At 33.4% G+C, this 23,535-nt stretch overlaps 2 protein-coding genes across 3 annotated transcripts; one reads left to right on the top strand and one right to left on the bottom strand.

Moving 5' to 3' along the window:
- The first annotated feature begins 2,600 nt into the window (after positions 1-2,600).
- Positions 2,601-16,391, top strand: LOC143559181 (endoribonuclease Dicer homolog 2-like). The gene is made up of 22 exons (XM_077047844.1): positions 2,601-2,671; positions 4,968-5,145; positions 5,227-5,340; positions 6,202-6,336; positions 6,419-6,503; positions 6,591-6,655; positions 7,080-7,220; positions 7,310-7,438; positions 8,370-8,499; positions 8,578-8,671; positions 8,752-8,947; positions 9,035-9,195; positions 9,425-9,643; positions 9,725-9,954; positions 10,503-10,771; positions 11,524-11,948; positions 12,301-12,404; positions 12,864-13,060; positions 13,141-13,350; positions 13,907-14,317; positions 15,033-15,311; positions 15,994-16,391. Exons 1-22 carry the CDS (start codon positions 2,601-2,603, stop codon positions 16,345-16,347), a joined length of 4,197 nt encoding a protein of 1,398 aa, XP_076903959.1. The 3' UTR covers positions 16,348-16,391.
- A 1,371-nt stretch (positions 16,392-17,762) lies between these two features.
- LOC143559164 (uncharacterized) lies at positions 17,763-23,036 on the bottom strand. 2 transcript variants are annotated; one of them, XM_077047832.1, is made up of 12 exons: positions 22,961-23,036; positions 22,288-22,343; positions 21,291-21,324; positions 20,560-20,658; positions 20,332-20,480; positions 19,616-19,654; positions 19,398-19,489; positions 19,214-19,313; positions 18,998-19,099; positions 18,594-18,677; positions 18,352-18,417; positions 17,763-17,974 (listed from the first exon to the last, which is right to left on the bottom strand). In XM_077047832.1, the coding sequence occupies exons 1-12, from the start codon at positions 23,034-23,036 to the stop codon at positions 17,903-17,905; spliced, it is 969 nt and encodes a 322-aa protein (XP_076903947.1). In that variant the 3' UTR covers positions 17,763-17,902. The 2 variants fall into 2 exon arrangements, with proteins under 2 accessions (XP_076903947.1, XP_076903948.1); XM_077047833.1 differs by having other exon boundaries at positions 20,332-20,468.
- Between the last annotated feature and the right edge of the window lie 499 nt (positions 23,037-23,535).

Below are 23,535 nucleotides of genomic sequence, written 5' to 3'. Positions count from 1 at the left end.
CGCGAGATTCAGTTCGCGAAACCGTTGCCTCGCCACAAGTACAATTGTTCGACGAGATTGAGATGCATATTGATGAAGCTTGTCTCCACTACAAGTCCTCCGTCGCAGCTCTTCGTTTCAACAAATCCGCCACCGCTTCAATCATGTGTAACGCAGTTTCTATGATGTCACTCAGGTGGTTTCTGGTGAGAGTGGAGGTGGTTTCTTTGTCGGAGAAGACGGCGGCAGCGGTGGTTGCGGGAGAGCTTGGTGGTGGCTGCCATAAAGCTTGGTGGCTATGGAGGAAGAAGAAGGAGGAGGGGGGGGGGGAGAAAATATAAATATATATATATATATATTGTTTTTGTTTATTTATTAAAATGTTTTTTTAATTTAATATATAAAACGACCAACTTGCCCTCATGTGGAATGCATATGACAGAACTTAACGAGAAAATCTAACTGGGTTAGGAAAAAAAGACAAACGGTGTCGTATTTTGAAACATAAAGGACAAAAAAGATCAATTTTAAAGATAAGGGACCACGAGTGAAATTTGGATGAAAGATAAATGACAATTTATGTAATTTTGTATAAAAACAAACATGTACATCAGTACATGAAACAAGAGCACCTAGACGTGGCACAGTATTAACTATTTATTATATTTTATACTAAAGAGATGAAAGACCCACATCAGCATATCACATACCATACTTCAAATAAATTATTATTCTATGTGCATGAGGAGAGAGAATCCATAGCCTAAATACAAAATTGCAATCCTGTTATGTACGCTATTAATTATTATTTTTAAAACACTTTTTAATTTTTTACGTTATAAACTTGAACCTAAAATCTTTTTAGTGCTTAAAAGACTTTGTGTTTGTTACCGTGCCAACTCAAGTTCAAGCTTTCTTATATTTAATTAGTCAAACTCGAGCTTAGACAAGCTCAAGCTTGCCTTGACTCGGGTTAGTCACATCCTAAAAATGTTTGTTTAGTTGGGCCCTTTAAGACATGCCAAACCAAAAATACTTCTCAAGTCTGACAATCAAAATAACATCTTTTTATAAAGTAAAATGAGTAAACAATAATTGTGTTTTCAATATCATTATTACGCGTTTTTTGAATAAAAAGTTATCAAAAGCCCGATGCCTACGTAGGAGTGTTGTGATATTGCTATTACTCTATAATTTATAAAAGACACTTTTTTTTTTTACAAATTCTTCACACCAAATAACTTTTATTCTATTACGATAAAAACACACATGCACATGAAAGTAGTAAACCCAAAGGTAAGGTTAAACCCAGAACCGGTACCGAAAGTACCCATTTTTGGTGCCAATATAGGTACTAAATGTTCTCAGTACGGTATTTGAAAAGCCAAAGACCGGTAAAACGCTGGTGTCAAAAATGTCTATCCTGAAAATCTTAAAATATACCGAACTAGTACCGAAAGCACACAATACGACAGAGACGGGATTGGTATAATACTGTTAACGATCCCGAATTTCCCACAAAAAACTTAGTACCGGTACTAAATATGCTCGAATTAGCACCGGTACCATAGGCAAAAATTCGATTAATACCAGTATCAGTACCGAATTTTTCAATCTCAATTTTCTTAAAACCTCGATACAAATACCAAAACACTATTTCATTACCAATACCCGGTACATTTTACTCATAACATGTTTGGGATTGAGTTTGAAAAATGCTTATTGGCTTATTGGTGCTTTCAAAAAGCCAATAAGTTAAAATGTGTTTGACAATCACAAAAATATTTTATATTTTAACCTTTTGAAATAGTTAAAAAACAGTTTTTTAAAAGCCCAGAATCCTGACTTTTCAAAATAAATTTTTGAAAAAACCAATAAACTAATAAACATTTTTCAAGCTTAATCCCAAACATGTACTCACAATACCAGTACCGGTACCGATACCCCTATTTATCATTTATGCTCCCGCATGAGAGAGAAAATCCAAAGCCTAAATTCAAAATAAAATTCAAAATCGGAATCGGGTGACGTACTGATTTGCTTGCTGCTTATATAATGCGCCAAAAACACCCAACACTTCACACTCCTTCATTACATTACACATTTCATTTGCGTTACAATAATATATACAGAATCTGATTTCTATAAACTTATAATAATAATCATCATCGTCATCGTACTCAGTATATCCCATCAATAGCAAAGCTATAGTAGGGTCTGAGGAGGGTAAGATGTAGACAGCCTTACCTTTACCCCATAAGGATAGAGAGCTGCTTCCGGTGAGACCCCGGCTTGATAGTAGTTTTGCATCAAGCCTTGGACATAGCACTCAATCATCGGGACACCGGCTGATCGGTGCATGTACCCTTGTCTTTCGGCTATCAACGCCACTACACGATGCCTGATTAACCGTCCGTCACTTTTAACGTTATTTTCACGAGATTAGTAAAATAACGTCAAAATTAGTGCAATTTCACTTTTGCCCACCCGAGGGTTCACACGTATACGTCATATGTGCGCAATTATAATAATAATAATTCCGCTTTAATTCCGCTTTAATCGCACGCTATAAGTTATCAATTTAACCCTAATTTCACCAACAGTTTGTTACAGCGAGAGTCATGGCGGCCAGTGACAGTGGAAGCCATGGTGACGTCACCGATCAGCATCATCAACTCTCGTTCGCCAGAAGGTATATTATTATACATCATTATATTCGATCATCTACGTGTTGTTGTTGTTATATGATGTAATGTTTAGTTTAATTTGTTTGTGATTAGCGGTTGATTAATTGTTAGGGTTTGTGAATGATGTGTAGTGATATGCGTAGTGATTGTGCTGATTGATTGAAATGTATGATGATGTAGAGGTGAAACCCTAGGTGTTTGTTGAAGCTTGAAATGAGCTGAGCTGAGCCTTATCGAGGACGAGCCGATAAGGTTTGAGGTTTTTAAATGTGTGTTAAGTTGATTAATAAATGATAAACGAGCCGAGCCGACGAGGTTGTGTACTTTTTAGTTTTTTTTTTTAAATTTCTGTGTGTTAGTTTTACAATGCATAGCTGATTACGAGCCGATTAGGTTTTTAATTTATCAAATATGTGTTTGTTTATGATTAGCGGTTGATTAATTGTTAGGGTTTGTGAATGATTTGTAGTGATATTGAATGATTTGTAGTGATATACAGAGTGATTGTGTTGTTGATTGATTGAACTTTGAATGGTGAATGTATGATGATGATGTAGAGGATGAAACCCTAGGTGCTTGTTAAAATTAAGGGGGTGTTTGGCCTAGCTTATTTAACCATGCTTATAGCTTTTTTAGTTTTTTTTTACAAAATAAGCTTAGTTTGGTGTTTGTTTTAGCTTTTTAAGCTTATGCTTATAAGCTTATATAAGCTAATTTGAAGAAGCTTATTTGAAGATGGTTTTTTAGCTTATTTGAAGAAGCTTATTTGTGTTAGGGTGTAAGTTACTCATTTGTCCTCAAATGATGGTGGATTAATAATTATTGAAGCAACCTATTACTATAACAAATTAAAGAATGGTGGATTTAACAACTTATTATCGACTTGTAGAATATAAGCTAATCCAAATACTTAAAAGGAGCTTATCAAATGATAGAAAATAAGCTATAAGCCAATTTAAAATATAAGCATAAGCCAAAATATAAAAGTTAGGCCAAACACCCCCTAAGCTTACGTCACTCAGTGGTTGGATTTGTAAAAAGCTAGAAATGAGCCAAGCCGAGCCTTATCGAGCACGAGCCGATAAGGCTTAAGGTTTTTAAATGTGTGTTAAGTTGATTAATAAATGACAAACGAGCCGAGCCGAGCCGACGAGGTTGTGTAGTTTTTAGGTTTTTTTTTAAACTTCTGTGTGTTAATTTTACAATGCATAGTCGATTACGAGGCGATTAGGTTTTTAATTTATTTAAAATATGTGTTAAGTTGATTAATAAATGATAAACGAGCCGAGACGAGCTTGTGTTTTTTTTAAGTTTTATCTCTTTTGGACCTATGTATTAATTTTACACTGCACGAGTCAAGCGTTGGCTTGTTAAAGGTATCACACGAGCTCGAGCTGAGCTTAGGTTCGCTTGAGTTTTTTATTTTTCAAAATATATAAAAATAATAACAAACGTATGTAAGTTAATTATTTAATAAGTAATTAACGAGCTGTGCCCAAGCCTGAAGAAATAACTCACGACCCGAGCTTGAACTCTAGTAATTCAAAAGTCAAAACTAGCCGAGACGAGACGAGCTTGTGTTTTTTTTAGTTTTTTTAATCTCTTATGGACTTCTATGTATTAGTTAGTTTTACAATGCATGAGTCAGCGTTGGCTTGTTTAAGGTACTTCACGAGCTCGAGCTGTGCTTAGGCTTGTTTAAGGTTTTTCCCAAAGTATATAAAAATAATTAAAAATGTATGTAAGTTAATTAATAAGTAATTAACGAGCTGTGCCTAAGCTTGAAGAAACAACTCACGAGCCAAGCTCGAGCTCTAGTAAGTCAAAACGAGCAGAGCTTGAGTGTAGTCGAGCTCAGGCTCGGCGCGTTTACATCCCTACTGTCTGACTGTACTTTTTGGAGTTGCAATTTTGTTTGGAAAATTGAAGAATTTTCTGAAGCTTGTTACATGAGATCATTATATTTCATTATTGTTGCTTTTTATTTCAAATACAAGTAAATAAATATTATTGATGTGAGTCAACAAGATTTCTCTTCCTGTAACTGTCACAATTTACTGAAGTTTTCAATTTTCAAGAGATGGCTGGCTTCCCATTTTCCAATGTGAATTTATCTAAGAACAAGTTTCTATTTTTTCAACTGCTTTTATCTATCTTAACCTAATCCGTTTATATACGCTAAGGTTAGCAGGGTATTGGTGGGGTCGGTGAGTTATATATTTTGATTAAAATGAATAATATAAAAATACAACTTATGTATATGTATTAACTTTGAGTTCTTCCTGCGTGGAATTTTTACAGTTATCAGATAGAGGCTTTAGAGCAAGCAATCAAGAAGAACACAATAGTGTTCTTGGAGACCGGATCAGGCAAAACATTGATTGCGATTATGCTTTTACGCTACTATGCTCATCTTTTGAGTAAACCGTCTCCGTATATCGCAGTGTTCCTGGTACCAACTGTTGTATTGGTCAAACAGGTAGCTAGTTGACTTTTTTTTATTTGAATTTGTCATGTGTAATTAAAGCATGATCATGTGAGTTTTTTTTTGTTTCATTAGCAAGCTGAGTATGTGAGAAATCACCTTGATTTGAAAGTGGAAGAATACTGGGGTGAGAAAGGTGTTGATAATTGGGATCTTGATGAATGGAAGAAACAACGAGATGAGAATCAGGTATGTTAAGTCAACATTTGTACTTTTGTTGACCACTGTCAATATAATCTAAAGTTTGGCTAATGATCAAATACCTAAAGCATCCATGAAGTAAAAAAATGTAGTCTTGTGCCAACACAAATACATATGCCATGAAAATATTAGTTTTGATCATTTTACCACTGTACCTAGGTCTGTAGGTGAACCGAACAAACATGAATGGACCATGTTCATATTTGTTTGTTTAAGTTTAACTGAACAAACGATCTAGCGCAGACAATTCAACGAATAAGTTTTCTAGTTTGTGCTCGTTTGCTAAGAAAATCAACGTGCTTGTGTTCCTATATGGTAGTTCGTTAACAATATAAACGAACGGTTCACGAGCGTAAACGAACGAACATAACTGAGCTAATAAAAAGAAAATCAGAACAACAATATGTGGGACTTGTAAAGTTATTAAAACTAATAATCTGTAATGGGCCTAAAATATTTAAAGGAATGCATTAAAGAACGTAAATGAAAGAACTTCAACAAATGTAAACAAGCAAATATTAATGAAGGAATGAGACGTGATCATGATCGTTTGTTTAACTACGTGAACAAAAAGTTTTCTTCATGTTTGTTAAACTAGCTTCCCGCCGAACGGTTCATTGAACGTTTACTAATTTTACTATTTTTGTAGAAGGGTAAGACAATCTAAATCAATATTTTAGTGTAGTAGTAAAAAATTTGCTGTACTAATTACAATTACTATCGATCTAATTAATTAAGCAATTTTGGCATCATAAACTTTAAATATGGTACTCTTACCTTGGTTGTACCTTATAATTTTTATTCTCCGCCTTAAATTAAATGCACACATATGTTTAATGATTCTTACAGCTATTGGTCATGACGCCTGACATCTTAAAGAATGCATTGAGTCATAGATTATTGACCTTGGATGTCATCAAGGTGTTGATATTTGATGAATGCCACAATGCTCGGAAAAATCATGCATATGCTATCATCATGAGGGTATGTTAATGATAACACGTCTAATAATACTGCTACTAATTTGCTTTGATTGATTATTTAAAAATGTGAATAATATGTCTAGGAACATTATCACCATGCGCTGCGTGCTGGTAGTTCTCAGCTTCCTAGGATCCTTGGAATGACTGCTTCACCTGTGAAAGCTAAAGGTCTGGAAATGTACAATTATCAAAATTATTTTACTAAAAGTTTGATTTTTAATAAACTTATCAGGTCATTGTTTCTTGTATTTTTAGGGTCGAGTTCAAGCGATGAGTATTGGAAACAAATACATGAACTGGAAAACTTATTCCATTCAAAGGTTCTCAGTTGTTTGTACATATTTGCCTTTGTAAAAAATGCGGTTCTATACCACCAACTTTAAAACAAGTACAAAATAGAAGTTAGCAATACTTATAGAAACAAGCACGATATATACATATCTTTTATGGCATTCTATACTTGTTTTTAAACTTAAGAAAAAGTATTTATAATAAATATTTTATCACTTAATTTTTTTTTTCATATCTGACATCTCACGTAAAGGCTGGCATGATGTCAACCAGTGCCACGCCAGCATCTTACACATAAAATAGTTAAAAATGAGGGAAACCAATGTTCATCCAGTTTGCTCTCTTTTCAATTTGTAGGAAGTAGTTGTATTTGTTTATTCTTTTTACATAATTTTCCTTTGTTCAAGCTTAATCTAATAATAATAATGACACACGTGTCTTTTTTTAATGAAGGTTTATACATGTGCAAGTGAATCTGCGTTGGCGGAACACATTGCAATTTCCACTCCAAAGTATAAGTTTTACAGGGCAGCAGAAGTCCCAAGTCAAAAGTTTGAAGAAATAAAATGTAAATTGTTGATTTTAAGGGAAAAGGTAGTTTTGATCACTTGGAATTTAATATGTATTCTTTTAATTAAAATTTAAAAAGCTGATATATGACAAGTATGAGTTTCATCTTCCAGTATGAATTGGCGATAACAAATTCAAACCTCTTGGACTCATCAAAAGAGAATACAAGAACTAGATTAAAACGATTATCTTCACATTTTGAGTTCTGTTTATATGAACTTGGCATTTGGTTGGCATTAAAGGTATGTTTTTAGTTTTATGTTTCTACTTTTGACTAAGTGATCGACTGTTGAACCATTGTTTCCGTGTACAAAAGAAAATATCATATGATCCTTGTATCAATTTATGTTTCTTCAATTTGTAAAATGTCTTATGATAGACTGTTGAACCAAGCGTTCAGTGAACAGTTTGTGAACATTTTGACGGGAAGTTAGTTTATGCTCGTTCATTTAGTAAACGAACAAACATAAACAAAAAGCCTGTTCATTTAGTTAAATGAACGGCCATGAACACATCCTTCATTGTTCATTTATGTTCGGTCGTTCGCGTTCATCAATGTTTGTTAGTTTGTGTTTGCCTAAATTCATTAGTTTATGTTCGTTAATATATTTATTAAAATTGTTTTGGTGGGTTACAAAGTTGTCTAGTTTTAAAAATTTTTAGGCCCTGCACATTCTTATGTTTGTTCTATGCTTATTTATGCTTGTTTGTTTACATTCATGAACCGTTCGTTTATTAACGAACAAACGTAACTGCAGACACTTATTTTCTTAACAAACGATCACGGACAAGATAACTCTGTTCGTTTAGTTCGTGTTTATTTGTTTAATCGGTTAAACTTAAATCAATGAATACAAACATGATCTGTTCATAATCGTATTCTTTGGATTTGTTTACATGCCTATTTCTTCTGTTTCTTAACTGTATATTTTGATCGGTACTTGATATACGGGCCATACTTTCTAGGGAAAGTAAAAGAAATGGTTAAAGTTATAATTGGTTGAATGTGTTGTGGGCGTCAAACGGGCCAAAATGTATTCAAAAGCTCATAAATTTCTCAATTAACATGTTGAGTGCTTCATAAAGTCTTACTTCGTTAAAAATTCGTATGGTTAGGCATGTAGTTAACAACATATGTATTTATTTTTTGCCTTTCAAAAAATAATTTAACAGGCAGCTGAAGTTCATTCATGTGAAGCAACCGACATTTACAATTGGGGGACGTCTGATGTTCGTGGTGAGGCGATTGCAAGAGAATTTTGCAAAGAAGCCCAAAACACTTTCTCTTCTTACATACCCCCATGTAAGTTAAAAGTTTGTTACTTGGTGAATTTTATTGCGTTCAAATCATTTTTCAACTTCCAATATACAAAATGCGTAGGTTGGTCTGTAACATATATAAATAAAGAAAGTGTGAAACGCGGTCTATTCACAACAAAAGTCATGTGCTTAATTGAATCACTTGCCGAATACAGGTTTGTGCTAAACTATGCATTTGTGCTTTCTTATTTTGATTTTAAAGCTATTTAAAAAACAATTTGGATTTTTTTTGTAGGGATGTCAAAGATATGCGATGCATAATCTTTGTTGAGCGAGTGATTGCAGCGATGGCACTTAAAAGTTTGCTGTGTGAGCTGTACCCAGATTTATTTATCTGGAAAGCTGAGTATACAGCTGGCCGTCACTTGGATTTGCAGTCACAGAGCTGCAATGCTCAAAATAAGATTATTGGCGAGTTTCGTAAAGGCAATGTATGTCCTTATTTTTCATATCAGATACCACTTGGCATGTACATACAATCTAATTTGACGAATATTCAAATGTTGACTTTTTTGAAGGTCAATATCATTGTTACAACATCGATTCTTGAAGAAGGGTTGGATGTTCAGAGCTGCAATCTTGTAGTTAGATTTGACCTTTCATCAACGGTGTGTAGCTTTATTCAATCTCGAGGCCGTGCTCGGATGAAAAACTCGGAGTTTTTACTTTTGATTCCAAGGTACAATATTATAAATTCCACTAATTATTTTAATTTATCAAATTCATGACACTAAATTATGAGTGTTATTGTATAGTTTTAGCTTTATTAAAATAAATTATTTATTTTTTAATTAAACAACTTCTAACTGTAAGTAATCAGTAGTTCTATTTCTTTTTTAAGTATTATAATCAAAACCATATGATAAAAAAGTTCTACTGTGTTTATTTCTCAATTTGATGATTTTTAGTGAGGACCGGAAGACATTGGAGAAGGTGCGAAATTACCTTAAGAGTGGAGATATTATGCGAGAGGAATCACTAAACCATGCTTCAGAACCCTGCGCACCACTTAATAATGACATTTTGAACGAAGCCCGTTTTTGTGTTGAATCAACCGGGGCTTCTTTAAGCCTTAGTTCGAGCATTTCAATGGTTTACTTTTATTGCTCCAGGCTTCCTTCTGATGGGTTTGTTCTGAACTCTGTTATTATTTGTCTCGTTATTTCATGGATAATACCATGCTTATATTGATAGCGTTACATGGATAGGTATTTTAAGCCATATCCAAGATTTGTCATTGATAAAGAAGCTGGTACTTGCAGTATTTTATTTCCAAAAAGTTGCCCGCTTCTAAGCGTGCATATTTCAAGCACTGAAAAAATGCTGAAACAACTTGCATGCCTTGAAGCTTGCAAGCAACTGCACATGGTCGGGGCGCTAACTGATTATCTTGTCCCTGATACCTTGGAGAAAGCTGATGCTGATGCACCAGAAATTGGTAAAAATTTGATATTTATTTTGGAAGATTTATCTAATTTTGCAACTTCAAGCCACGATAACGAGTTTTTAGCTTTTGCAAAAAAATTGCCTTCTGCTTATGTTACTACTCAGTGGTCAAATAAATAATTACATATTTAGATTTGTAAACTGATTATTTGAGGTGAAAGAAGTCTTACCTCTTTTTAATTTCTATTTTTAGTTTTTAATTCCTCTTTTTACACATTTTATCTAAATTTTGCAACTTCCTAACTACAAAAACACATCCAAACACTAGTTTTCGTTACTATTGTGACTTGAAGACCAAATAGTGGGTTTTTATTGTTTGGAAGAACAAATCGTACTTCTGATTATTTTAATATATAAGGGCCAGGTAATGAGATCTGTAAACTGATTATCTGAAGGTGAAAGAAGGATCACTTTTCAAAACTGAATTTACAAAATATTCCTATTTGATTTTCTCATTACAACTTCCAGGAGAAAAAAAAATGTCCAAATCCGTTTTTTATAACTTTTATTCTAGTCTTAAAAAGAATTTTATGGTTTCAGCGTACGACTATGAAAAAGAACAGGCTCAATACGTGCCACCTGAGCTTGTGGGTCGAGTTGGAAGTGATTCGACTAAAAAGTTTCATTTCTACGCAATTAAGTTAAAGAGGAACTTTGAGTACGACATCCCGCTCCAAGATATTGTTCTTGGAATCAACACAGAGTTGGATCTTGATAATCAACGGTTGGAGTTTGATCTTGAGGCTGATAGAGGCTCCATTGATGTATCAATTTCATATACTGGCTCCTCTTTCCTTACATCCGATCAGGTAATATGAAAAGTTCACAACCTTTAATTTTGCTATATATAAAATAAACATACATATATTTGTTTTGATGTGCTAAAAATGGTAGTCTTATTATTACAAAATGAAGATGCAACAGTTAGTATTTGGTGTTTGGATGAAGTGATTCTGATCATGGTAATATTCTTATTACCTTATTTAGGTGTCTTAATCAATTTTTTTTGTTAAAAGAGTTTCAGGTCATACTTGTTGGCACTCATATTTTACCCACACTTTCATAATACTTTTGAGTATTGAAAGTGTTTTAGAGGGAAATGATATGCAACAAACGGACCTATCTTATATATGTTCTTTGCCGCATGTAAGATAGGTCCACTTTTGTTGTATAACAGTGTGGGTACAATGAGAGCGCAAACATGTATAACTTTCTATTTGTGAAATGATCACATGTATGAAACTCTTTATTAAAAAAATTGAGTTGACCCCTAAATAAATAGTATATCATGATCACTATTACATTATCCAAACACCTGTTATGATTTCAAATTTCAATAATCAGATAATCATTTTTAGCACATCAAATCAAATATATGAATACTTAAATTGCAAAATTTGGAGACCACGTTCCTAAAACTCTATTGGTGAACAATCATGTTAGGATCCAAACATGATTTTTAGTTTATATCCTTGATAGCAGTCATGTTGATAATTTATTTTGTCACACAATGCCATATTCTTATTAAGATCATATAATTTTTTTTTAATTTTTTTTTCAGATAACGACATCATACCAATTCCAAATGACAGTACTAAGAGTCCTTCTTGATAATTCTATCACAAAGTTAAACAAATATCTGCAACTAGGTACAAAGAAAAATAATATTGCGGTATTTGACTATCTCTTGTTTCCGTCATTGGGCTTGAATAAAAGCCCGCTGGTCATTGATTGGGCTTCCGTTAATTCGGTTGTATTCCCCTACCTAAAACAACGTAATTGCTCGTTAATGGGCAAATATCATCGCCAAATAAGCACAATAAACGGAGAAGTTTGCAGCTGCTTAATGGAAAATGCATTGGTGTTTACACCCCATAATGGACGGCTGTATTGCACCACAAAAAGATTGGTTGGATTGACTGGGAATTCATCTTTGCAATTAAAAGAAGGGGAAGCCGTAACGTACAAAGAGTACTACAAAACACGGTACTGACCTTTTTCTACGAATTTTCATTTATTAATCTATAATATCGAAAAACAACTATATGAATTTTGGCTGCATTAACTTTGTTTCTAAATCTCAATAAAAAAAATTCTGTAGACCACTGATGTACCCTTCAGTTTTGCATAATTAAGCCCTTATTATGAGAAACTCACAATTAATTCATTTTTTTCGTGTGATTAAGCTCTTAAAATTCATATAATGGACCTTTTTGTTGTGTTTTTAATAAGCTTAGAGACCTAGCCGTGCAAATATAAAGGCCAAGGTGTTATTTATTTCTTTTTATTAGTTTAATATATGTATGGGTAAAATAAAATAGTTTATTTGAAAATGCAGCTATGGGATTGATTTGCGGTATGGAGAGGAATCGTTTTTTGCTGCAAGACAACTTTTTGTTGTTCGGAATACTCTTCAAAAGGGCAGACATCATAAGGAGAAAGGTAAGATTAATGGTTTATTATGATATATTTGATGTTAAGTATTTTATTTGCCTATTTATCAATTTTGTAGATACAAAGATGCTGCAATAATTTTACAACACTCTTAACATTTGTTAAATAATTGACAAACCATCAAATAAGTTTTTGCCATACGTTAGCCAATGAAGCATTTAATTATTATATGTTTAATTTCCTTAACACTATGAGATAAACCGGGGGTCTTATTATATATTGATCGTGTGTCTAATATAGTAATAATTAGAATAATATTGCACTTGAATACCTTTTCGATATGATAGTTATGCAACTAGCCTAATACTATGTGCCAAATGAAACATTGTATTTTCTTAGGACAAAGGGGATAATTACTTTCTAGTGTTAGTACAACCTTTGGTTCGAACTAATTATTTTTTTCCTATATGTTTTGATTTTACTTTTTTTTTTAATTTTATTATGCAGAAACAAGTAATGCAGGGGTTGAGCTGCCTCCCGAACTGTGTTACATTTTGATGTCTCCAATACCTGTAACCACATTCTATGCGTTTTCTTTTGTTCCATCAATAATGCATAGAATCGAGTCATGGCTTCTGGCTCTAAATCTTAAAAAGATGCATTTAGACTGTAGTGAATCACATGGAAGTATGCCCGCTATCAAGGTATTAAGTTTATTCATTTCATCTTTTGTTATATTAATTTTAAACAAATAAACGAGCCTAAGTATGATCGTCTTTTTCAGATCTTAGAAGCAATAACGACCAAGAAATGCCTTGAAAAGTTTCATCTTGAATCCCTTGAAACTCTAGGGGATTCTTTTCTAAAATATGCTGCTAGCCAGCAGTTATTCAAAACCTTTCAAAATCAACACGAAGGAATCTTGAGTTCCCGAAGGGAGAAAGTAATTTCAAATGCCTCGTTATGCAGATTGGGATGCAACCGCAATATCCCGGTAATTTTTTTTAATTTTATTTGTGTTAAAGATTGATATTATAGAGGTGGCAATCATAGTTATGTTTCATGTCTAACGGGTAAAACAAAAAAAAAGGTGGCATGAAGCATCTTAAATCGTTTTACAAAAAATATGGATTACTATAATACTACTGTCTTAATATACTTTTTGCATCTATGTTGACATAATGACTTGATGATTAATTATGAAAATTAATCTATATTTTTGAACGGAAGGTACCTAATATATTTATCTTTTATTTGCTATGCAAACTGTCTGTCCCTCTTACTCCTCACTCTTCAGTTTTAACGAAAGTTATTATGAAAAACAGTTGGTTAAAGAAAAAGGGTCAAATGGGGCTGGCCAGGTCAAAACAGGTTGAACGTTGTCCAAAGTGTATTTTTAATCGATGAAGACTTTTAAAGCGTTTATATAGATACATGGATTACTAATCAAGTTTTGGACAAAGACCTCAAAATATTGCCACTTTCTTAACGTGTCTACTTTTCATTTTATCTTGAAAAGGGTATTTTGGTAATTAGTATTATACTTTCAGGGTTTCATCCGTAACAAACCTTTTGATCCAAAAACTTGGGTCGTTCCCGGAGATCTTTCTGGAAGCTTCAAATTAGAAGATACTGTATTTTCAACCAAAAGAAAAGTTTATGTTGGAAACAATAGAGTTATAAAAAAGAAAGTAATAGCCGATGTTGTTGAAGCGTTGATTGGCGTTTTTCTTAGTGAAGGTGGAGAAATGGCCGCCTTATCTTTTATGAGTTGGCTTGGTATTAAGGTTGACTTGGTCAACACGCCATACATAAGAGAAGTAACCTTACAACCAGAGAAATATCTAAACATTAAACACTTGGAGTCTTTGTTGAAATATACATTTCGTGATGCTTCTTTGCTTGTTGAGGCGTTGACTCATGGATCTTATATGATTCCCGAGATACCAAAATGTTACCAGGTAACAAGATACATTTACTTATTTACCATTATTACCTTCCTTAAAAATGGATAGATGTAATTTACTTAGGCCTGTAAAGAACCAAACGCCCAGTGAACAGTTCGTGAACTGTGTAGACTTTACCGGGAGGTTCGTTTATTTGATAGACGAACGAACATGGATACATGTTTTGTTCGTTCATTTATGTTCGTGGATGTTCGTTTGTTTACATTCATTTACATTCTAGTGTTAATCACTTTTTGTGGCTCAACACATTGTCTTCACTTTATATTTAGCTGGTTGTAGCTCAGCTACGTTCGTTTGTCTGTGTTCAGTTTTGTTCGACGTCTACGCTGGTGAACTGTTCGTTTATACTTTTAACGGGCCGAACATAAACGTGCTCGAGCATGGTCGTTCTTTTAACGAACGAACACGATCAAGAAAACCTCGTTTAATTTTTCGATTAAAGATAAACGAACCAAAACACACCCTTTCAACCCTAAAATTACTGGTTTTTTCACCTTCAATTACTTTTTTTATTAACTCTTGCAAGCTTTCCAACTCATTTGGTCTTTTCAAAATGCACGAGTAGTAAAATTGGAATTCTGCTGATTATTTTTTACAGCCTTTTCTTTCAAAATGCACATCCAAACACACCCGTATTCACTGTTTTGTTATAATAGACAACAGAGTATCTTTGTATAAGCTGAAATATATTTATTGTTTTATAATGCAGCGTTTAGAATTTCTCGGGGATGCTGTTTTAGATTATCTTATCACCGTTCATTTGTATAATAAGTATCCGGGTAAGTCTCCTGGGATGCTAACCGATTTGAGGTCAGCTTCGGTGAACAATGATTGTTATGCGCAATCGGCATTCAAAGTCGATTTGCATAAACATATTCTTCATGGTTCACAAGCGCTACACCAGCATCTTGTCAGAGTCATTAATGAGATTGACCATGCAACCTTGGAATCTACTTTCGGATGGGACTCCGAGACATCTTTTCCTAAGGTTAGTTTTTATTCTTTTTTTGTATATTCCGAAAGTTAGACAAATAATTAGTTTCTTTTTAGTTACTACATAACTGATTGTTTAGAAGGATAATGTGATATCATATTATTATTTATGTAGCAAGTTTTTGGGAATGTTTATTCGTTGGGAAAAATATATATTAGAAATACGTTGTTTTTCAAAATTTATGACATTTGTACTCTTATCTTAAACTTGCATTTGGATATGAGAGTTTGAAGCGTGAGGAGAAAAAGAAGGGTATAATGGTCATATCAGAAATTATATTTAATGAAATATTTGATACGTTTGAATGTTTGGGTGAGTTGTGTATATGTTTATTGCCAGCTGAAATAAGTTGTCTGCAACACGATTGCTTATTTAAAACTGATTTTTTTAGATTAAAATTACAAGTTTACTAAACTCCATTTCAAGAAAAACACCTTTCAACATATTTTTTACTATTTATTTTATTACACGTGATTATCTTATTCTATTCAATACTATATAATTATTTTAAAAACGCAAATACATACACATATTTTTTACTATATATTTATTTATTACATGTGATTATCTTATTCTATTCAATACTATTTAAAAATGCAAATACAAACACCCGTTTCTTATCCCCATCACTTGTCACATTTATGTTAATATTAATTTCCGGGTATTACATGCACAGGTACTTGGAGACATCATTGAATCTTTGGCTGGGGCTATTTTTGTCGATTCAGGTTACGACAAAAACCAAGTGTTTAAAAGTATTCGGCCTCTTCTTGAACCATTGGTCACACCCGAAACATTAAAACTACATCCCATAAAAGAGTTACATGATCTTTGTCAAAAGCATCATTTTGAAATTAAGAAAACTGCTAACCGTACCGAGGATGGTACCGTATGTTTTAGTCTCGAAGTTGAATACGGAGGGCATGCCATTAAGGAATCGGCGATGGCTGCTGATAAGAAGATGGGTGAAAGACTCGCATCCAAAAACATTTTGAAGCGTGTTAAGGAATCATTGTTGGAATTGGATTAATTCACGGTATTTTTGTTCTTTGTTTTGTGGTGATTCTTTTAAGCAACCAACAAACCATGGGTGAAAGACTCGCATCCAAAAACATTTTGAAGCGTGTTGAGGAATCGTTGTCGGAATTGGATTAACTCACGGCATTTTGTTCTTTGTTTTGTGGTAATTCATGGAATTGGATTAAGAAACTATGGGTGAAAGACTCGCATCAAAAAACATTTTGAAACGTGTTGAGGAATCGCTGTCTGAATTGGATTAATTCACGGTATTTTGTTCTTTGTTTTGTGGTTATTTATGGAACTGGGTTAAGTTTTTGGGAACCAAAAGTGTTGAATTATGTTGGCTTGTTTATGACTAATTTCTTTTCCCTTGGAACAACTGTTTTGTGGGTGTAAACACATTAAATGAATCATATTTTAGTCATAAAGAAATGGATTAATATTATTTTTAGAGGTGTTCATGGTTTGGTGTAAAAACTTGGAATCGTCCAAACCAATCGAGGTTTGAGTTTCCCGGTTGGCATCGGTTTGAAAATTTTGAAACCGAGATGAACTGTTTGGCTTACGGTTTATTCCTGGTTGGTGTCAGTTTGAAAATTTTGAAACCGAGATGAACGGTTTGGCTTACGGTTTAGAAGAAACTGGTCAGAGTGATAGGAGTTAATGGGTGTTGGCTAGGGAGGGTCGAGGTTTGGTGTGAGGTCAGTGGAGAAAGGGGCTGGCTTACATTTTAACTATTTGTTCTTTCTGCGTTTGACACATTTGGTTTCTTAACCCTAGAGGTCGTGGACTTTATGAAGAGGGTTTAACGGGTAGTACATATTAATTCTTCGGCTTCTAAGAGCAAATTGTTTTTACCAAAATTAGGTTTGCCATCCAAAAGGTGGTTGCGGCCCGGCTTAACCATTTGCATGCTTTTTATTAATTAAGTGAATCTTAAAAAACAAAACACTATTTGTCTATTTAAATAGGATTAATTTTCATGTAAATACAGGTATTTTGGTTATTTGTCTATTTAAATAGGATTTCTTATTTTACCTCCTTATAACTTATCAATAAGTTATAAAAGTATAACTTATAGAACTTTTCCTCTCATAATCCCAAACACCCCTACATAATCTGCTCTTAAGGGTTAAGTTTATAAACAAACCATGCCTAATTCTTTCTATTGAATGTTTAAATTTTCTAATTTCAGACTTCAATCACAAGTTATGTTGTATATTTTTCATAACAATAAAACAACTAATATGTTGTAGTTAATAAAATAAGAACTTTATAATTAAGCGTGTTTGGATGAGAGTAATAAGTTCATCACCCGAGTAACCAAAAACAAAACCGGGAATGATTTTGCATAGCCTGTGTAGTTTCAGTTATTCTTGAAAACACAAAACCCTTTAACCATTGTTTCAAAATCAAACGCTTTACCATTAATGAGAACTATTACAATGTGATTAGCAAGAGAAGATGGTTTAAGGAGGAACTCACAAATAACAATACAATATGGTATACCGTCATTATTAATCCACCGTTAGCCTGTGACCACAAAGCAGTTATTAATCCTTCTTTCAATTGAAGAGTAGGTTGATCGAGTATGTATTGCCCTTTTGTGCAGCTGCTTCTACCCGTCTTGCTCCAACCTGAAGTCGATTTACATTAATAATAACAGTGCTTCGGTTCATGTTGCTAAGATGATATTTTATGCATGGATAAAATAATCGCCAAAATTTAATATTTTCAAATGATAAATCGACGATAATATATCAGTTTTGTTCATACTAAATTCAGTTTATTGATATTAGCAAATATTTTGAATAAAAAAAAACATAAAATGAGTTTTTTTGTTTATTCTTTTCTTTGTTACTGTCATAAGAAAACCTTAATAATCTGTAGGTAGTTAATCCTTTTCAGTGTATTTCATATTTAATTGAGCATCTAACGATAATGCCGTCAAATTTAGATGACTTGGACATAATTATGTTAATGAAAAAAGAAGAATTGATATAAAAAAATGTACCTTGTCCATTAACCAAAATCCAACAGACGGAACGTATTGCACCAGGTACATAACAGCTAACACGGGCTGCAAGAATAACAGAACAATAAATATATGTTTGTATTTGAAAATGAAAGCAAAGGATGATAACAACAACAATAATAATAACAACAGCAAGAATAATAATAAATACTAAGGATATAGAGATTAATATGTGTAGTTATTTGCAAATTATAATGTGAATGTAACACTAATAAAAGTACCTGATATGATATCCAAGCTTCCTTTAAACCATGGCTTGCAGCAACTAATGTAAGCTCTGCACATCTCTCCGCTGATACTCGTTTCTAATTTGTGAAGATTTTCATAAATAATGAGTATCAAACTTGATAACAAGTTAACAATTACATTGTTTCAATTATAATATAATTAGGTGAATAAAACGATTCAAGACAATGTTATGCATTAACAGTATACATTTGAGACTTTCGACCAGTTTGACTTTGACCCGTTTGACCTATTTTCATTTAAGCTATATTTTTTACCTGCTAGCAAGCATAACTTGAATCAACAAATTCATAAGTAAGCAGGTAAAAATGGGTCAAATGATGACCAGTTTGACTCGTCTGACTTTGTTTCACTTGCCATTACACAACATGAGACTAACCTCTTTGAGTCCCCTTTGACTTGAGGTGCTTGTATCGGGCGCATTTGATGTCTCTATCGGGCCAGGACATACAACCGTTACCTTGATTCCCTTTTGGTAAAGCTAAATGACAATAAAATGCATAATAAGTTCGTTTATATGGTAACTTTTTTTTTAGCATTGGATGTTTAATTAAAAACAAATACTCTACATAAAAAAAATTAATAAACTGCATACCTCAGACCGCAAGGAATGAAAGTAACCATTTAAAGCAAATTTTGATGCAGAATATACGGCTTGACCTGGTGCAGGAGTTTTACCTGCAGCACTACTCATCTGCAGACGTAATGTACATCCAAATTATACACAGTTAAAATTATATTACGATAAAAGAATTAAAATTTAAAAAGCTTAACATAGCACAACAAAGTGTCCTCCACCTCTCTTCAACATGTGAGGGAGCAGCAGTCGTGTAAGAGATATCGGGCCCATAACATTTACATCGAGTGTAGCCTATTAGTTGCAAAACAAAAGGTGAAAACAGATTCAAGTTAAGTTACTTCAAAATACTTAAAAATAATAATACATGACTGCAAAATTAAGAGTACTACTACATTAAACAATATCAATATATGATACCTTGAGACTTGATTCAGGTACATCAAGTACTGTTGATTTCTGCAACAAGAACAAAACAGGGAAACGATCAGTGTCTTAGCAGTTGAGATGCCTCTTCGTTAGAAGTGAGAAAACGGGTAGATGATAGGGAATCAGACACCTTTTTTGTTTGAAATTTATGACTCTTTATAAATAACTATGAATCAAATATGAATAGAAAAGATATATTATTTCATTAATTGTAATGATTTAGGAGATTCTAGGCATAGATATACAATTTGGGTGACTTCCAAACCTTTCCACCCCTTTCCCTGTATTAATTAAAAAAAACATAAAAAACTCTTGTATCAGTTTATGAAAAAAGTAGGCCTGTAGACGAATTAAACAGAGACATGTCCGTGTTCGTTAGTTAACTTTAACCAAACAAATGACCAAACACGGAAAATGACAGTTCGGTTCGTCTGCATGCCTAGAAAAAAGTACATATTAATGTCATTATCAAGATAATACTACTTCTGACCTTATGTCATATTTGACACACTAATAATTTTGAAAAATTTATCATGTTGGACAGAACGTGTTTGGGTTGACACAAACCGTTTCGGTGCCTAATTTACCATACCCAACCCACCCAAAATTTCCATCTCTACTGAAGCACCAAAAGCAATATTATATAATGTTTCTTTCAACAACTTCCACGGCACCAAATAACAATTAAAATGATGTTGCTAACTTACAGGTCGCTCAAAAGCTGCATTATGGATCATATAATCTATACCGGCCCCATCAAATAAAGACACGGCTTTTTCAACAACATCTCTGATTGCATCTTCACTAGAACTCAAATCTAGAGGTAATATCTCCACATGTTTTCCTAAATTCAGATCTGAATTTTTTTAAGACCGTGATAGAAAGAGAACAAAATATTCCTATATGTAATCCTCCAAAGCTGTGATAAAACTTACCTGAAATTTGTTTCTTAACTCTTTCTAGTTCTGGTTTGTTTCTTGAAGAAATTATTATCTTAGCCCCTAAAGCTGCAAGTTGCTTAGCAAGAACCTCACCTTCATGCAAACAGAGCAAGATAGTCTAGTATATAACTTCACAAATTTCCAACTGTTACAGTTATTATATCATCATGACCAAAAGAAGGTGAAGGACTGTCTGGACCGATAATAAGTATCACAACTACCTTTAATTACAAATTTATTTATAAGTTATAAAAGCAGAACATGAATACAAAACCTTGACCTAAAACTGACCAGCTCCTGGATATGGAAATTAGAAACTGATAATTTGATGTGCATATGCATGAGTACCCTTAAGAGCAATGTGCTACTTAATTTATTCTATATGCTTGATTTAGAAGCTATTCATATTAGTGAAGTTGACAGTGACACATGGCTATTTCTCATTCTTTTATGCATTAGTCAGTAAACTACAATTCTACAAAGGTTACAATTCTTTAATGCTTGTGAAGTGAGACTCAAACAACATGTTTTATAAACTTCGCATCGCAAACATAATTGCATATTTGCCTTTTTGTTTGATCCATACAGCATTTTGTCATCCTAAAGTTTCCAAAAGATTTGTTGGACTGATACATACATAAACCGTAATTTTCAGCTTCAACAACTAGCAAATTATAAAGTGAACGATGGTAATAACAATAATCACAATATCTGATTTGACGTACCGATTCCCCGACTTGCTCCAGTAATCCATACAACCTGTTCATTCAAATTTCAACATAATAAACTAGTGATGAAGTTGAGCTGGTGATACAAATTATTAAACCAAAGAAATTCATCAAAATTAGATAGAAGAAAGTAAAATCAACACATGTGATTAGAAACAGATTTGAATGATATGCAAACAAAATAACGGGCACAAGCCCTTGTTTCATGTCAAATCTGGTACAATTGGCAAATCTCAACACAAAATTGTGTCATTTTACATTCATATATTGCTATTTTGCATTCTAAACCCTGGATTTAGGCGGTTAGTTATTCTACTTAAGCAGAAAGACATAATTCGAACTAAGATCCGAACTCCGTTTTCATGTCAAATCTGGTAAATTTCAGCTTTGAATCTGAAATCAATTCATACAAATTTACAGGTGCAAACGAGCCAAGTCGCTTGCGAGCTACTCGAGCTAAGATCGGTAAAAAGCTTGAAACGAGCTGAGCCGAGCAGAGCCAGAGCCTCAAAGAAAGCTAGTTTAGTTATCGAGCCCAAGCTCAAGCCTTGTATGGGAGGCTCGTTTAGGCTCGTCGAGCCTGCAAGCCTTGTGTATTTTTAAGTTTTACCTCTTTTAGACTTTTATGTATTAATTTCAAACTGCAAACTGAGTTCGAGCCGAGCTTTGGCTCATTATAAGGCACTACACGAGCTTGAGCTGAGCTTAGGCTCCTTTAAGGTTCTTCTATAAAAATTAATAAAAAATGTATATAATTTAATTAATAAAACGAGCCGAGCTCGAGCTCGTAAGTCAAAATGAGCTGAGCTCGACTTGTTGCGCCCCTAATATTTACAAATTCAATGATGCTAAATTCATGATGCAAAATCCTGTCCGATTACGTATATAAATCACTATTTTCTGCATTCAAAGCCCTAGGTTTAGACAGTTACTTATTCTACTCAACAGAAACACATACATAAATACATAATAATTCAAACTAAGATCAATATACCTTATCCTGAAAACTCTCTCGCTTCACTTTTCCTTTAGCCAGCAACGTGAAATCACCTATCGAAACACACACACACACACACACACGTTAACGAATTCATCGTTCATTCGTTCATAACTAATCAACAAAATCCAGCTCAAATTGCTTCTAATTGACCGTGAATAACTAACAAAAGCATGTAATTGCCGTCGTTTGTGAGAAATTTGTAGCTAAATAGTAACGATTAGATCTAGAATTACATAAATACAGTGACAAATTCATATAGTTCATTCGCTCTTAACTAATTAACAAAATCAAGCTCAAATTGCTTCAAATTGACGGTTAATAACTAACAGAAGCGTGTAATTACCGTCTATTGTGAGAAATATGAAGCAAAATAGTAACGATTAGATCGATAATTACATAAATACAGCAACGAATTCATCGTTCATTCGTTCGTAACTAACTAACAAACAGAAGCTCAAATTGCGTCAAATTGACGGTTAATAACTAACAGAAGCGTGTAATTACCGTCGTTAGTGAGGAATTTGTAGCAAAATAGTAACGATTAAATCTAGAATTGCATAAATACAGTAACGAATTGATCGTTGATTCGTTCGTAAGTAATTAGCAAACACAGAAGCTCAAATTGGTTCAAATTGACGGTTAATAAGTAACGGAAGCGTGTAGTTACCGTCGTTAGTGAGGAATTTGTAGGAAATAGTAACTATCAGAGTGAGGATTACGGAAGAAGATATGATCGACAGCATTGCGTACGTCGTTGTGCTCCTTTGGTAGTGTGTGTGTAACGATTTCTCCAATGAGTGAGTGTCTTTGTGAACCGTTTATGGTTTATGTTTTCGGCGATTTATCCGTTACAAAACACTTAAAACCGTTAAGTTGTTTTTCGAGTTTCAAAAGATATTTTATGGCTTTTGATTGGAAGAGCGGTATGAGTTGACTGACGTAAAAATTGTCTCAAATGACTTGATTTTTGTTAATTGGAAATTAAAAAACCCGAATTGAAACATTCTTGCGTCGCTTGGATCACCGTTTAAAGATAAGCTTTACATCAGTCGACTCGTATCGTTCCTCCGATCAAAAGGCCAAACACATCGTTTTGAAACTCAGAAAAAAGTTTAACGGTGTTAAGTGTTTTTTAACGGAGATCCATTGAGACAAAAATAGTTGAAAGTTGGGACTGTTGGTAATGATTTCAAAGTTGGGATTATTATCGGTCAACATATAAAATGTGGGATTAATTATTTC

The sequence above is a fragment of the Bidens hawaiensis genome, unplaced genomic scaffold (genome assembly GCF_021521415.1).
Source record: "Bidens hawaiensis isolate Kalapana, Puna unplaced genomic scaffold, B.hawaiensis_p1.1 tig00019721_1, whole genome shotgun sequence".
In the NCBI taxonomy this organism is placed as follows: Eukaryota; Viridiplantae; Streptophyta; class Magnoliopsida; order Asterales; family Asteraceae; genus Bidens; species Bidens hawaiensis.
This window is presented reverse-complemented; position numbering and strand designations above follow the sequence as displayed.

Excerpts from the sequence above, each read along its gene's own strand:
- LOC143559181 (XM_077047844.1), top strand. The coding sequence starts at position 2,601 with ATGGCGGCCAGTGACAGTGGAAGCCATGGTGACGTCACCGATCAGCAT. Across the intron at positions 2,672-4,967 it reads CAACTCTCGTTCGCCAGAAG|TTATCAGATAGAGGCTTTAG; the intron begins GTATATTATTAT and ends GAATTTTTACAG. Across the intron at positions 12,405-12,863 it reads CAGACATCATAAGGAGAAAG|AAACAAGTAATGCAGGGGTT; the intron begins GTAAGATTAATG and ends TTTATTATGCAG.
- LOC143559164 (XM_077047832.1), bottom strand. The coding sequence starts at position 23,036 with ATGCTGTCGATCATATCTTCTTCCGTAATCCTCACTCTGATAGTTACT. Across the intron at positions 22,344-22,960 it reads CAAATTCCTCACTAACGACG|GTGATTTCACGTTGCTGGCT; the intron begins GTAACTACACGC and ends GTGTTTCGATAG. Across the intron at positions 20,659-21,290 it reads TGGAGCAAGTCGGGGAATCG|GTGAGGTTCTTGCTAAGCAA; the intron begins GTACGTCAAATC and ends GTTTGCATGAAG.